The 15,356-nt window shown below is 34.2% G+C and overlaps 1 protein-coding gene across 1 annotated transcript in view; it reads left to right on the top strand.

Moving 5' to 3' along the window:
• ATRNL1 (attractin like 1) overlaps positions 1-15,356 on the top strand; it is an 852,984-nt gene that overhangs the window by 619,946 nt on the left and 217,682 nt on the right. The window contains exon 27 of the mRNA XM_033181738.1: positions 1,777-1,884. Within this exon, the coding sequence (XP_033037629.1) occupies positions 1,777-1,884 (108 nt within the window). The remainder of the gene's footprint in view (positions 1-1,776; positions 1,885-15,356) is intronic.

Raw genomic sequence — 15,356 nt, 5'->3', positions numbered from 1 at the left:
AGCAATCACTTGTCATAGGAGATGCCATTTGTATGCTGAGAAGAGCTAATACAAATGGAGAAAATTGATAATACAAATCTTAGAAAACTGTGTTCAAACACAAAGTGGAATTTACAGTTTTCTCAAGACTATTTGTACATGACCATAGGAAGAGTAGATTGTATATTCGTGTATGTGTTGTCTGGGCATGTTGGTGTGTGTGTTTTTACCAAAGACAAAGAACCTGGTGTCTTCCGTATTTACTATCCCTCAGCATCTGAAATAACATTATGTTTGCATTTTGCATAGAAATACTATTCAGATCAATTACCCATTCCTATTGAGAGAGGCAGAAACCAGATTCTATTTGCCAGGAGCTGTATTTTTAATAATATAATTTTGAAGTTATATTAAAGTGAATAATTTGAAAATTTAGATCACATTCACTTTTTACTTTGAATATGTATTTTTAAAATGAATTTATTACTTCAAAAAATGTAATCTACAAACTTAAATTGTTACTCATTAACATTTTTTATATGTTATATATAAAATATAGCATTATTTCTATCCCATATTGTCATGTGAATGTTCTCTTTTTAATAATAAAAACCAGGTATTAAAACAAAAATTTTAAATAATAAAGTGTGATGGCAGTTTATTATCTAAACTTGTGCTTAAATAAATAAACTCGTGTTTAAATAATTTGGCCCGTGTTCCTTTATCATCTACAAGGGAGTTTTATGAATGTTCACTCACAGGACTACATCCATTTACATTCAAAGATGAGTAGTTAACATTTTAAGTTAATGACAGAGAATCTTTAAAAATATCTGTGAATAATGAAGCCATTCGTTGTGTTCAAGGATTTTGCCTTTCTTCAATAATATAATTTTCTTCTTGTTTTAAAGACTATTTAATTGCATCACACGTCCTATTTTAATATTTAATAATAATTTTATTAGCTGTATAGAATGAGAAGGGCAAAACTTGCAATATCTAGTGCTGGTCATCAATTTTTTTTATCATGACTTAATGAATATTATAATTACAAGGAGAGGCAAAAAGATAAATTAGCTTAGTAGTTGGTTGGGACTTGCTAGTTTATTGGTTTTAGCTTGGGCAAAGCCCAGAATAGTCACAAAGAGAAAGAAACAAGTATGTGGGGGTGCTCTAGAAGTTCTTGCACACAATTTCTCAACTTACTAATCATGCCTCATTTTGAATAATAAACAAAGGCTTTGAACAAAATTATAAACACTGCCAATAATAATTCCTTCTGGTTCCAGAGCAGTTGACAGGGGATTCTGATGACTTACAAAACTTAGCCTTGTCAGGTATATGTTCCTTTAATTTCTATTAATGCATTTTGGCAACTTTTCATTATCTTTTCTTAAATATTTTTACTGTTTTTTTTCTTTTTTAGCTAAGAAAAAAGTATGAGTTATTTTGAGTAGGAAAATTTGGCATAGCCATCATTGTAATAACGCTTTTTACTCAAGTAGCACCTCTCACCTGAGACTTTCAAAGTGGTTTTGAGTACATTGTATTAGACCTACAGGATGGAGGTCAGGGGAAACGTTATTTGTAGGCACCATACATTAAAAGCCTCTGTGGACATATAACCGAGGCCATGGGGAGAAAGTAATTTTCATCTTTAGTACTCGAGATGCGGGTATGTGTATAACATGATTCCTAACTTTTCAATGCCACTTGTTAAAAAAGGGAACCAGATATTGTTGAATTTCATGAGCATTTAAACCTATTTTAAGACAAATCATTTTTAACCCCCTCCAGCAACTGCTTCGAGAACGACAGCAGATGGCCAGCCGTCCCTTTGCTTCTGTTGATGTAGCTCTGGAAGTGGGAGCTGAACAAACAGAGTTTCTGCGAGGGCCATTAGAGGTAGGAACAGTGGTGCTGAAAGAGGACCACTGTGTTTGCATATTTATTATATTGCTTCTCTAATCTACATCTGCTTATGAAGCCAAACAGAGTCTGACTATCTACAGTTGACAAGATTCAGCTACATATGTTATGCCATTTTCATGGCACATAGTTTTAATAGTATGACATGAGCTGTAACCAAAGCCACTGGAGAATCTATTAGCCTAGGCAAGAGTGACAGACTGCTCACCTGGCAGCCGTTCTCTGACAGATAGGAGCTGAGGGAATTTAAGATATAGGTATGATCGGAGAAACAAAGCACCTATATTTAGTCTTTGGAGTACTCTGTGCCCCTAGTTAACAATTCACATCTATCTTTATTAAGAAAGTTTACTTAAAAAAGGTGGGTGGAGATGAGTTGCATTTTAATTACATAGCTTCATTTTTGAATGTTGAAAAGTGAATGTTTCTCACATATAAAATGAATATTTTTATTTGTGGTTAATTGCTGTATTATTCATTCCCTTATTGCAAAGGCAGAAATAGAGTATGCTGAAACAGAAATCATATGCAACTAAATATGGTATTAGAATCCAAAAGTAATCCATGAAGTGGTTTCTGAAAATAATAACCCCTAAAGGTGCAAAATTCAAAGCATTATGATGCATACTAATTTAATTGTATGTTTATTACTTTTATTTACATTTTATATGTGGTAAAATATATTTAAGTAGAAAGGTTAAGAAACTGTAGAATTAAAACATTTTATTCTCTTTTTTTAAATGCCTTTTTTTTTTTTATTAAGAGCTGGCCAATCCCTGCGTCATGCCGTGACCAGAACGCCAAAAATGCCTTTATTTGACTAATTTTATGTTGCCATTTTCAGATTTTATTTTTTGTCAAGGGAAATAAGGAATGGAAAAATAGAATCCTTCAAAAACCTAGGTATACATATAATTGATTCTGTCTGTAGCATTTTTGGTTTTTCTGAAAAAATAAGACAAAATCACAACTCATGGATGCTACTCAAAGGGTCAGTTTTTAGAGGAAATGAAATATTGGGTACATGTTTCCCTATGATTTTTAAGACATTTTGATTTTTTACTACTCGAGATCACAGGTTGCCATGGAAGCTTAGAACATTAGGAAATGTATGTGTATATCTTCTTAGGGAAAAATTACAAAAGAGAATGATTAAATGAAAGGTACAGCAAGTGCTCTAACTTCATTTTGGTTCCTTGTTTCAGATAACTTTTGTAAAAAACCTTTCACACAGAGAAAACTTAGACTATTCTTGGACTATTATAAATTCTTTTTTTCCCCATCTGTTTAAAACGTTCTCAAATACTGCTAAAAATCGAGTAACAAGAGAAAAAAATGTCTGTAATGCACAATTAGACTAAAGAAGAAAAGAAATCATCAAAGAACTAGAAAATTCACAAACTTAAGGAACAAATATGACACAGACTGTGTCACCATAGTCTGTCAGTTGCACATTAATAGTGTTCAATAATGTATTGTTAGGTGCCCATGTGTTCATAATCATTATATCTTCATGTTCTATTTTTTCAAAATTTTGGTTCCTTCTTTATCATTGTGAATTTTTAACGTTAAATTTTATTTTGTAGAGTTAAAAAAAGTCTAGCCCTACTTTCTTTTAGCTCATATTCTCTGATATTCCTTATTTCATTCTTTCATTTCCAATTGCACTATATCCTTTTGTTTTACACCTGTACTTTCTGGAAAAAACTGTTAGCTTTTTTATTTTTTCATTTACTCTGATTTTGTTTTTTTTTAAATTGATATTAACACTGACATGAACTACTGTTCTACCAAGGCTTATTTCAGCTACCCCATTTGGGTTGTGTGTGTGTGTGTGTGTGTGTGTGTGTGTGTGTGTTACCAGCCTTGCTTCTTTTTGGGTTTTTTCACCAGCTTCTGTCCATAAACTGATTTTCATCTACTAAACAGAATATTGCATATTCTATTTTTATGTTGCTGATAGCTACCCTTTCCTTATCAAGATTCCTAGTGATTTTTCCCTAGCTATGCTTAAAGCTTATTAAAACATATTCCTCCACTGCCTATCTCAAATAAAATTAATACTTTCAACTTCCCTCTGTTTCTCCTTCCATATATTAATACCACCTGTAATTTTTATCCAAACATTATGGATGCACTTCTTTCTTTATTATGGCCTATGTAAAGAACAATGAACTTTCTTTGTTCTCCTTTACTTTTGATATCTAGTTGTTTGCTCATGCATTTCTTTTATTTTTCACTAAGATAACCTCTCTAAAAGATATTTTTCAAAGAGAAACTTTGGGTCCAGCACTGTGGCTTACACCTGTAATCCAAGCACTTTGGGAGGCCGAGGCGGGTAGATCATTTGAGGTTAGGAGTTCAAGACCTCCTGGCCAATATGGTGAAACACCGTCTCTACAGCAAATACAAAAATTAGCTGAGCATGGTGGTGCACGCCTGTAATCCCAGTTACTCTGGAAAATGAGGCAGGAGAATTGCTTGAACCCAGGAGATGGAAGTTGCAGTGAGCCAAAATTGCAGTGAGCCAAGATTGCACCACTGCACTCCAGCCTGAGCAACAGAGTAGGACTCCTTCTCAAAAATAAAAAAAAGAGAGAGAGAAACTTTGTATGACATTCTCTTTGAGAACTTATCTCCGTGTTTAAAATCAGGAGAGGAAACAAATGACTCATTCCGATTTACTGTTTTGTTGTCTGTGGGGCCGTTTTTGCAAATACTTGGTATAACATAAAGCATTATATTAATTGTTGGAATTCTTACTATTTTTATTTTTTACTCAGTTCTCTTAATAACTGGCATGCCTCTATTTCTTTTGTACCACTTTTTTTCAGAAATTTCAATTGAGTATGTCAAAGGAAAAATAATTACATGTAAATTCTCATTTAGGAAAGGCCTTTATATTTGGGGATCAAGATCTAGTTATGAATATATGGTATTTTTATGGAAATAACTTTATTGAAATATAGAACGTATATCAATAGTTCATCAATTTAATATATATAATGCAGTGATTTTTGGTATACACAGTTATGTAACCACCACCAAAGTAAATTTTGGAACCTGTCATCACCCCTGAAAGAAACCCTATGCCTTTTAGCAGTCCCCATACCCCACATTTTTCTTCAGCCCCTCCCCATGACACCCATCTCCTAGCCCGAGGCAAGAATTAATCTACTATCTTTATAGATTTTACTGTTTTGGACATGTCATACAAATAAAACGATATACAATGTGATCTTTTGTGATTAGCTTCTTTCACTTAGCATAATGTCTTTAAAGTTGATCTATGTTGTAGCAGGTGTCAGTGCTTCAGTCATTTCTGTTGTCAAATGATGTTCCATTGTATGGATGTCGTACAGTTTATTTATACATTAATTAGTTGGTGGTTACTTGAGTTGTTTCCACTTTTTGGATACTATGAATGATGCCACTGTGAACATTTGTGTAAAAACATTGTATAAACATGTATACATTTCTTTTGGGTATATGTCTAAGAGTGGAATTGCTGGATTGTATCTTGTTGAAAAGGACTTTCTTTCTCCACTGAATAGTCTAGAGACCCTTGTTGAAAATCAATTTACCATAACCATAGGATTTATTTCTGGACTGTCAATATTATTCTACCAATCTATTTATCTATTCTTCTGACAGTACCACACTGTCTTGATGACTCTACCTTTGTAGCAAACTTTGGAATCTAACAGTGTAAGTCATCCAACTTTGTTTTTTTTTTTTTCTTTTTTTTTCTGAGACGGAGTCTCGCTCTGTTGCCCAGGCTGGAGTGCAGTGGTGCCATCTCAGCTCACTGCAAGCTCCGCCTCCTGGGTTCACGCCATTCTCCTGCCTCAGCCTCCCCAGCAGCTGGGACACAGGCGCCCACCACCACGCCTGGCTAATTTTTTTGTATTTTTGGTAGAGACGGGGTTTCACCCTGTCAGCCAGAATGGTCTCAATCTCCTGACCTCATGATCTGCCCACCTCGGCCTCCCAAAGTGCTGGGATTACAGCCAACTTTGTTCTTTCTAAAGGTTGTTTTGGAGGTTGAATTTGAACTTGCTAGGTCTTGGGAACGACCGAAATGTTTAAATTGAGTTTAAAACATTATTTTTCAAAATTCCTTTACATACACTATCTCAATCTCATTTGAGTCTTAAGTCAATCGTATAAAATAGGCAGAGCATATTTCATCTTTTTTTTTCTGTTTACTATTGAGGAAATTGAGGCTCTGAGAGCTTCAGACCTATGCTGAAGATCACAATTTCGGTCACCTAGAGCAAGAACCAGGGTTCAAATCTCATATTAGCCCAAGGGTTTCTTTCCCACATTACTTTTTATATGTGCTGGTTTTAGTTCAAATTGAGAATATATCTTAGACCTTAATATATCTATAGAATTTTTTTGGTAAAGAACAGAGTTCCTTAAAGCATAGAGTTAAAGTTCATATAGCATACTTTGATTCCAGGTGCTCAAATAGTCATAGATAATTGTGGATATTAAGGAAGAACTTTCACTTGGAAAGTTATAGGCTCTCTTAGTATATCGGAGTATTCCAGCAGTTATCCATTGTAATCTAAATTGCTACAAAGAAATCAAAGTGATTTACTAAACTGCAGTAAACTCAGCACACAAGCTTTCTGTTATTTTTATATTAGAAGTTTCTTATAAAAATAACTTTTGTAGTTTTGCTATGCTAATAAAGTAACAGAGTTCTGTAGAAACAAAGTAATTTAAGATGGTTTTATTTGGTAATTATAGTCAAGTAGGCTAATTAATAATTTTAAAGACAATGTTTACAGCATGATTAATTTTTACCAGACTAATCATTTCATTAGTATTCTGTGTATATATTTAACTACTTTATACCAGAATTTTCATTTTACAAATTTGTAATGTTTTGATTCTCTCCACATATAAAGAAAATTACAGCTTTGGAGTGCTGTAAAGTACAGTTTTCAAAAAGGCATTGGACAATGGAGAAGCATACGTGAATTCAATGCCCCCTAACCTAGAAAAAATTAATTTGGAGTCTACTTTCTGTTTGGTAGTTTTAACTGCTAATTTTGACATCGCATTGAAGTTCATTCTCTGTTTATTGGGACAGTTCAACCTCGTATCTTATGTAAGAAACCTCTCTCCCAAGGTGAAAAACACATTGTTAAAGTCTAAGGCAGTCAAAGTGAAGCAGCTGTCCTGTTAAGAGCATTGCTGGCCTCATTCCTAGAGCAGGATGATCCCAGTCCTCTGCTCTTGGGCACAACCAGAGGTCCCCCTGGTTCCTCATTCTTGTCCTGCCATATCCATGGGCAGTTGTTCCAGTGACTGGCCTAAGCTAGCTTATTTACTTTTCCCTGGGTTTCCTTTTTTCTTATAACTGATTTATGATATTTTATGTTTTTAATTATTATTTACTATCAATGTTCTGATTATGTAAAGAATACATCCTCATTATAGATAAATATTAATGCAGATATAATACAAATTAAAATATTTCATTATTACATTACCCATAAATATTCAGTGCCAGAACTTTTATTTCCTTCCAATAACATTTTCATTTTGCATATTTGTATTTTTACAAAATTGAGAACATATTTTATATGTGATTTTGCATTCTGTTTTTGTCAGTATTAGAATAAGAACATTTTTCACTTCTAAGTTTGATTCAAAAATATTTTTTAATTATTTTGTGGTATATCATCATTTACTTGCCTATTTTATTTTCAATTAGCATTATTCTAATTTCACACTGTTGTAAATAAGACTGTACTTAATTTTTGTATATAACTCGACCTTAGTTTATGAAAAAAACCTACTGAATCAAAAGTTATTAACTTTTAGGATCTTGAGGTATATTGCTTATTTACTTTCTAGAAATATCTCTGTTCACACTATCTTTAGCAAAGTATGAGAATTTCTATTTTCCTGCATCCTTGTCAAACATGATTGTTAGCATTGTTACAACTTTATTAATTTGATACAAGAAATGTTGCCTTCTTTCTTCTTTTAATCAAAGTTTTATTGTTAGTAAAATTGAGTATTTTTGTATTGTCTGTAACCACTTGTATTTTTCCTAGATGTTCATTTGTTGACCATTATTCTCTTATCCTTTTCTATTTTAATAGCATTTTTGATAGTCATCTGATTATATAAGAAATACTGTATTATTCTAGAAAAATTAGAAATGATAGAATAGCTCATTTGATATATTTCTTCATCCTTCTATTGGAACATTCCTTGCCTTTTTACTTCTAGATCAAATATATTAAGCATTTGTAAATTACCTGCTATAAATGTTTTCTCTCTTTGGATATTGATTTTAAATGCTATATTTTCTCTACTTTTAATTAATCAGCTTATTGTGTCTTTTGGTAATATTTTTCAGATCCTGTCTTTGCTTTCTTTTCATCCTGAATTTCCTATGACTTTTCCCTGTTTAAAAAATATTTCCTTTTTTCCTCAATTGATTTGCATGTTATAAAATTGTATTTCTTTTTTTTTTTTTTTTTTTTTGAGACGAGTCTTGCTCTGTTGCCCAGGCTGGAGTGCAGTGGCCGGATCTCAGCTCACTGCAAGCTCTGCCTCCCAGGTTTACGCCATTCTTCTGCCTCAGCCTCCCAAGTAGTTGGGTCTACAGGCACCCACCACCTCACCCGGCTAGTTTTTTTTTTTTTTTTTTTGGATTTTTTAGTAGAGACAGGGTTTCACTGTGTTACCCAGGATGGTCTTGATCTCCTGACCTCGTGATCCGCCTGTCTCGGCCTCCCAAAGTGCTGGGATTATAACATTGTATTTCTTTTCTTTTCATTGTTATTATTCTTAACATTTTAACAGGCATAGTTTAAGTCAAAAATTAATGAACATTTTTCCCTCTTCCCAAACGATGTAAGAACAAATTAAATCTTGCTTCGAATTTTCATTGTTTTAGTTACCTTTGTTAGGTTCTATGAGTTTTGTCATCCCTTGAATTAAACATTATCGTTGTTGTTGTATTATATGATCAATATGTGTTTAAATTTACTGACATATTGTCTATTTAATTTTATTTGTTTTTTAATTATTAGTATTATGCTTTAAGTTCTAGGGTACATGTGCACAGCATGCAGGTTTGTTGCATGTGTACACATCTTTGCTCACAGCTGTTCTTTGCCTTCAGAGCTTCCTCTTAAAATGTTTCCACTTTCCTGCTCTGTGTCTTTAAGAAATCCCTTTAGCATATGTCTTTTGATAATAAACTCTTAGTCTTCCTATTCCCCTCTCCAGTTTCAGTATCCTCTTACTCTTTACAATCTAAGAAATGTATTTAAAATATACTTTATCAAGCATTCTAGTTATCTTTCAGTGGAAGAATCACACTCAAACATTGTGTTCATGTGAAAACAATGGCTGGCTTCTGATTTCCATTGTTGCTGTAGTAGGTCCCTTCCCCAGGGAATATGCTCCAAGAGCCCCCGTGGATGCCTGAAATACGGGATAGTGCCAAACCGAGACATATATACCTACGATAAAGTGTAATTTATAAATTAGGCACAATAAGAGATTAACAGCCATAACTAATAATAAACTAGAACTATTATAATAACATACCAGCATCACTACTCTTGCACTTTGGGGCCATTATTAAATAAAATAAGGGTACTTGAACACAAGTACTGTGATTCTACAAAGCTGATGTGATAACCAAGACAGCTACTAGGTGATTAATGGGCAGGTAGTTTATACAGTGTAGATGCAGGCTGAATATGCTAGACAGAGATGATTCGCATCTTGTTCCAAGTCTGAATTATGTGCAATTTAATCTTTTTCTCCTGGAATTTTTCCATTTGATATTTTCAGACCACAGTTGACTACAGATAACTGAAACCATGGAAAGTGAACCCATGGATAAGGGAAAACTACTGTACTAAAAACTTTCCTTCAGTATAATTGTCACTCCTTTATAATCTAGCTTTTCTCTCCAAAATCCCTGGGTTTGGTGTTCAGCAGTTTTATCACAATTTAACAAAGTACACATTTATTTATATTTAGCCAGCTTGGCATATTTTGTGCTTCCTATATTTGAGAATCCAAGTCTTTGGTTATTTCTAAAAATTCTTGAGTCATTATCCCATTTGTATTTTCTTCTCCATTTTCTTTATTCCTCTCCTAAGACTCTTGGATGCATGTTAAACCTCTTTCCATCTTCACAATCTCTTAGTCTTTCTCTTTTGTTTTCTATTTACTTCTCTCTGCTGTGTCTTTTGGCTTATTCTGAACATTGTTCCAATTCACTAATTATTTTAAGTGTATAAATTCTGTTTTTGACCTGCTTTCTACTATATCCATTTGGATTACTTTCAACACATATTTATATTACTTTTTAAAGTTATATTTTATGATTTATTTATTATTTTTTAAAGTTCTATTTGGTTCTTTTTTTAAGTCTGACAGTTTTTGAAAGTCTCTTCTTCCTATTTTCATTACTTCATTTTTCATTCCAAACAAAATTATTTTTATGTTGTATCTGATCATTTCAATATCTGAAATCCTTGGAAATCTAAATCTATTGATTATTTCTGCTGGCTCTCACTCATTATGACTGTTTTCCTTGTGTATTTGGTGATCTTTATGAGCTCCTATTTGATCTTACTTTATGGTTTGCCAGTGACCTAAATGATGCTTTCCTCCATAGAGGACTGCTTCTGCCAAAAACCAAGGGCCTCTCCTTATTCTTTAGTCTCTTCTTCCAGGGTTTCTGGAATAGGGCAGGAATCTCAAACTCAGTTTTCCTTTTATTTATTTATTTATTTATTATTATTTATGAGACAGAGTCTTGCTCTGTCACCCAGGATGGAGTACAGTGGCACGATTTCAGCTCACTACAACCTCTGCCTCCCAGGTTCAAGTGATTCTCCTGCCTCAGCCTCTCGAGTAGCTGGGACTACAGGTATGTGCCACCATGCCTGGCTAATTTTTGTATTTTCAAACTCAGTTTTCTTACTGTGTGAGTTGCTTATATTAGCTTTTACCCTCAGGGCCACTCTGCTGTCATGTTTGCTTGCTGCTCATCGCACCCTCTCCAGTTTTATCTGGTTGCCTTGGAGCATTCCTTACTGGCTGCATTCTCAGCAATGCATTACAAGGTATACTTCATTTGCTAGGCACGGTGGTTCATGCTTGTAATCCCAGCACTTTGGGAGGCCTAGGCAGGAGGATTCCTTAAGCTTAGGAGGTCAAAACCCGCTTGGGCAACATGGTAAAACCCTGTCTCTACAAAAAATGCAAAAAAAAATAAAAGCCGGGCATGGTAGCATGCATCTGTGGTTTCAGCTGCTCAGGAGCCTGAGTTGGAAGAAGTGCATGAGCCTGGGAGTTCGAGGCTGCAGTGAGCCATGATCGTACACTGCACTCCAGCCTGGGAGTGCAGACAGAGCAAGACCCTTGCTCCAGACAGAGCAAGACCCTGTCTAAAAACAAAGGAAAAAGTATACTTCATTAAGCATTTGGTTATTTTGAAGTGGGAAGGCCTTGCTTACACTATCTATAGTTATCTCCTCTGGCAACTCTATTTTACTGAACACAGGTTCTCTTTGGATTGCCATTCCTCTTCCTGCCCTTGGCTCGCTATTTTCATTGTCACCAATTTAAGATTCAGGCTTTGGCAAGTCGAAAAGGGTGGGAAGGGAGGTCCTCTTCACTTGTTAATGTGCTAGTGGCATAGAAACAGTCACACCACCCATTTCCTACTGACCTTTTGGTACTCCCCCCGTTTCAGGGAAAAGGAGGATCCAGATCCCCAGTTCTGCTTTTTTCTAAGCCTCTTGGGGACCAGAGAGTCCAGGTACAGTCTTTTAGGAATTATATTGACTTTTCTCTTGGTGTTTACAGTTTTCTCTAGACCAAGCCTCTGTAAAATTCTTACACTGGGTCTTTAGGCTGGTTTCTATGCGCTTGGCCAGTCCAAAGGGGAGAAAGTAAGGCATAATTTCCCTCCACCAGAATTTCTATAGGATCCAATCCCTAATTGCACATAGTTGCCTATAGGCCCCATGAGCCATTTTCCTTAAGAGAGGGAGCTGATTTTCAGTTGGTAGTAGACAGAAGGAAATTATAAGGAAATTACCAAATTCTTCATAATAAATGATTTAGAAGATAATGGTTTTTTTTTTTTTTTTTTTTGAGATGGAGTCTTGCTCTGTCACCCAGGCTGTGGAGTGCAGTGGCATGATCTCAGCTCACTGCAACCTCTGCCTCCCAGACTCAAGCAATTCTCCTGCCTCAGCCTCCTAAGTAGCTGGGATAACAGACATGCACCACCACGCCCAGATAATTTTTGCATTTTTGGTAGAGACAGGGTTTCACCATGTTGGTCAGTCTGGTCTGGAACTCCCGACCTCAGGTGATCCACCCATCACAGCCTCCCAAAGTGCTGGGATTATAGGTGTGAGCCACTGTGCCCAGCCATGATTTTTCATTTTAAGAAAATTATTGACAATAAATAAGAGAGTTTTATAGGGACACTTTTGGTTCTTGAAGTGAGGAAAGATCTAGTTTCCCAGCAGCACTTTGGAATTTTCTGCATCTTTCATTTAAAATTATAAAAAGACCTTTCTTCACCAACACCATTTAGCAATGTTTTGAAAAAAATTTTTTGAAAATGTCAGATTTGTAATAGTAACATAAATATCATGAGTTTCATGATTGATTGAAGCATGAAATAAGAATTAAGTAATGGTGCTTCTTCAATATTAACAAGATATAAATAGAACTATTAAAATGGTATGAATATAGTGTATTACTGAAATTATTGAAATCTACATGGTTTTAAGTTAATATAATCCAAAGTTTAAGCATGATAAAGTGATTTGTTTACATTTTTAATAAATAATTTGATAAATGCCCTAAGTTAACTGTCCTTATAAAGTAAAATACTGCTAGCATCTTTCATTCAGAATTCACTGAGTCCAAAGCTAAACATATATATTTATAATTATTGTATACATCCCAAATTAAAATTTTACAAATGAAATTTTCATTATGCTATTGAAATATTATTTTTATCTTAAATCACTTAAGATGCTATTGAAATATATTTTTATCTTATCTTAAATCATTTAAGATGAATATAATCTATGATGGAGAAAAATGTAAAGATGAAAATGAACAATAGCAACAACAAAATACTGGTTTCTCTTCACTGTGTCTGACATAATAAATAGGAACATTTGGATGTACAAAAGGCTGATCAACCTTATTCATACTGGCTGCCATTCAAGAGAATAATGTATTATTTAAGGTTATGGTCATATCACAGCTGAATCAATCTAGCATAAACTATTTTTATATAGCATCCTTGCAAGTAATAAATGGCTATGTAAAGTAAGACTATAATATCCTTTATTGGAAAGTTATAAATACAGTTTTAACAATGCTTGGGAACAGTGTTAATAGCTTTGGATAAACAAGACTGAATTGCCACACTGTCCTCCACCCTTCACCTACTCTCAGATAAAAGAGGTAACATATTGAATCCACCAAAAATAACTGCACTCAACAGAATGGGCAGATTGTATCTCCTGCACCAAAGAACATTCCACAAACTATGAAACACAGTAGGGTAAATCTGAGTATTGTCAAACCCTTTGAATACTCCTATGTATTTTATAATGATTGTGTTTAAATCATTAACACGAAACTAGTATTAACATCTTAATTCAACTTTCTCAGTAACAGCAATCAGCTAGTCATATTTTTGACTCCTTTTTCTAACTTTTTAGATTGTCTTGAAGCATTCATTGTATGTCTGGTAGTATGCAGTAGTTATTTCCTAGTTTTTGTTTAAATATTTTATTAGGCTATTGTTGCCTATAACAGTTACTTTTACACTAAATTTATGAGTTTGTTCAATATATTTTTTGCTCATGTTTCACATAAAATCAGTTACTAACTTAACTTGTATTTCCTTTTTTCTGTTACATGCAGTAGGAGATAATCTCATCAGGTTTATATACTCAATGGAATAACTGACTGTAAGAATCCTATAAAATGCTGTTAAATCAAATAGAATCTTATGAAGTGAAATACCAGATACTAAAAATGTAAAGCTAGATATTTTATATGTAGAATCTAAGAAACCAATAATGTTATACTTTAGCTAAATAAATATTTTCATGTGTTCCCATATTTTACTTTCTTAGAAAATAAAATAGCAACTAGGTCAAAATTTAGAGTATTAAATATGCAAATTTACCTCAAATCTTAATATAGATTTTTTTCATCAAAGGTCATAGTTCTTACATATTTCATACCAGAGACCTTTTCTTATATTTACACTTGATAATTTTGTTTATATTATTATATGCCTTTTTAAATTTGCTTTGTAGAGAAAAGCTCTGGATTTACCATTAATGACATATAAAAGTGGGGCAGAAAGTTGGTTGCAGTGCCACACACCTGTAGTCCCAGCTACTTGTGAGACTGAGGTGGGAGAATCATATGAGGCCAGAAGTTCCAGGCCAGGCTGAGCAATAGCAAGATCCTATCTATCTGTCTGCCTATCTATCTATCTATCTATCTATCTATCTATCTATCTAACTATCTTATTTTTTTGAGATGGAGTCTTGCTCTGTCACCCAGGCAGGAGTGCAATGGCACAGGCTTGGCTCACTGCAACCTCCACCTCCCGGATTCATGCAATTCTTCTGCCTCAGCCTCTTGAGTAGCTGGGAATACAGGTACACACTACTATGCCTTGCTAATTTTTGTATTTTTAGTAGAGATGATGATTCACCATGTTGGCCAGGCTGGTCTCAAACTCCTAACCTCAAGGGATCTACCTGCCTTAGCCTCCCGAAGTGCTGGGATTACAGGTGTGAGCCACCACACCCAACGAATCCTATCTGTTTAAACACACACACACACACACACACACACACACACACAATGTTATGGAACAGACTATCAAATATGTAAAGTTTAAGTGTAATTGTTTATGAAGGAGTTTTTATTTCTTGATTTTTCATTCATCCCAGCATATCTTAGAAAATAAAAGTTATAACAGCTCAGTTTTATTTTTCCGTATTTTAAACTGGAAATTCTACCTTAAAAACAAATTCTGTATACTATGAACAATTGGCTCCACAAATATTCACCTATATGCAAAGCAGTACGGGAGGTAGATATGGAAAATATGTTATCTTTACCTTTCAGAAACTTACAGACTAACAGGAAAGATATGTAACTGTAAAAATACCTCTAATAAAAATATGTTATTCATACCAAAAGGGCAATAAGCATGAAGAAGAGGAAAAAGGAATACAATACTCAATGTATTACTGAATGTTTCAGGAAAGGTTGTGGTCATTTATCTTAGCCTTTAAAGGTACATAAAATGTCAGTAGGCAGAGATAGGAATAGGTGAGGATGGAGACAAGTAAGAAGCATGCCAAGTTGAGAGAGCAAGGTGAGCG

The sequence above is a fragment of the Trachypithecus francoisi genome, unplaced genomic scaffold, assembly GCF_009764315.1.
Source record: "Trachypithecus francoisi isolate TF-2019V2 unplaced genomic scaffold, Tfra_2.0 Contig01579, whole genome shotgun sequence".
NCBI classification, from domain to species: domain Eukaryota; kingdom Metazoa; phylum Chordata; class Mammalia; order Primates; family Cercopithecidae; genus Trachypithecus; species Trachypithecus francoisi.
Note: the sequence above shows the minus strand (reverse complement) of the source record. Positions and strands in the feature narration are given on the sequence as shown.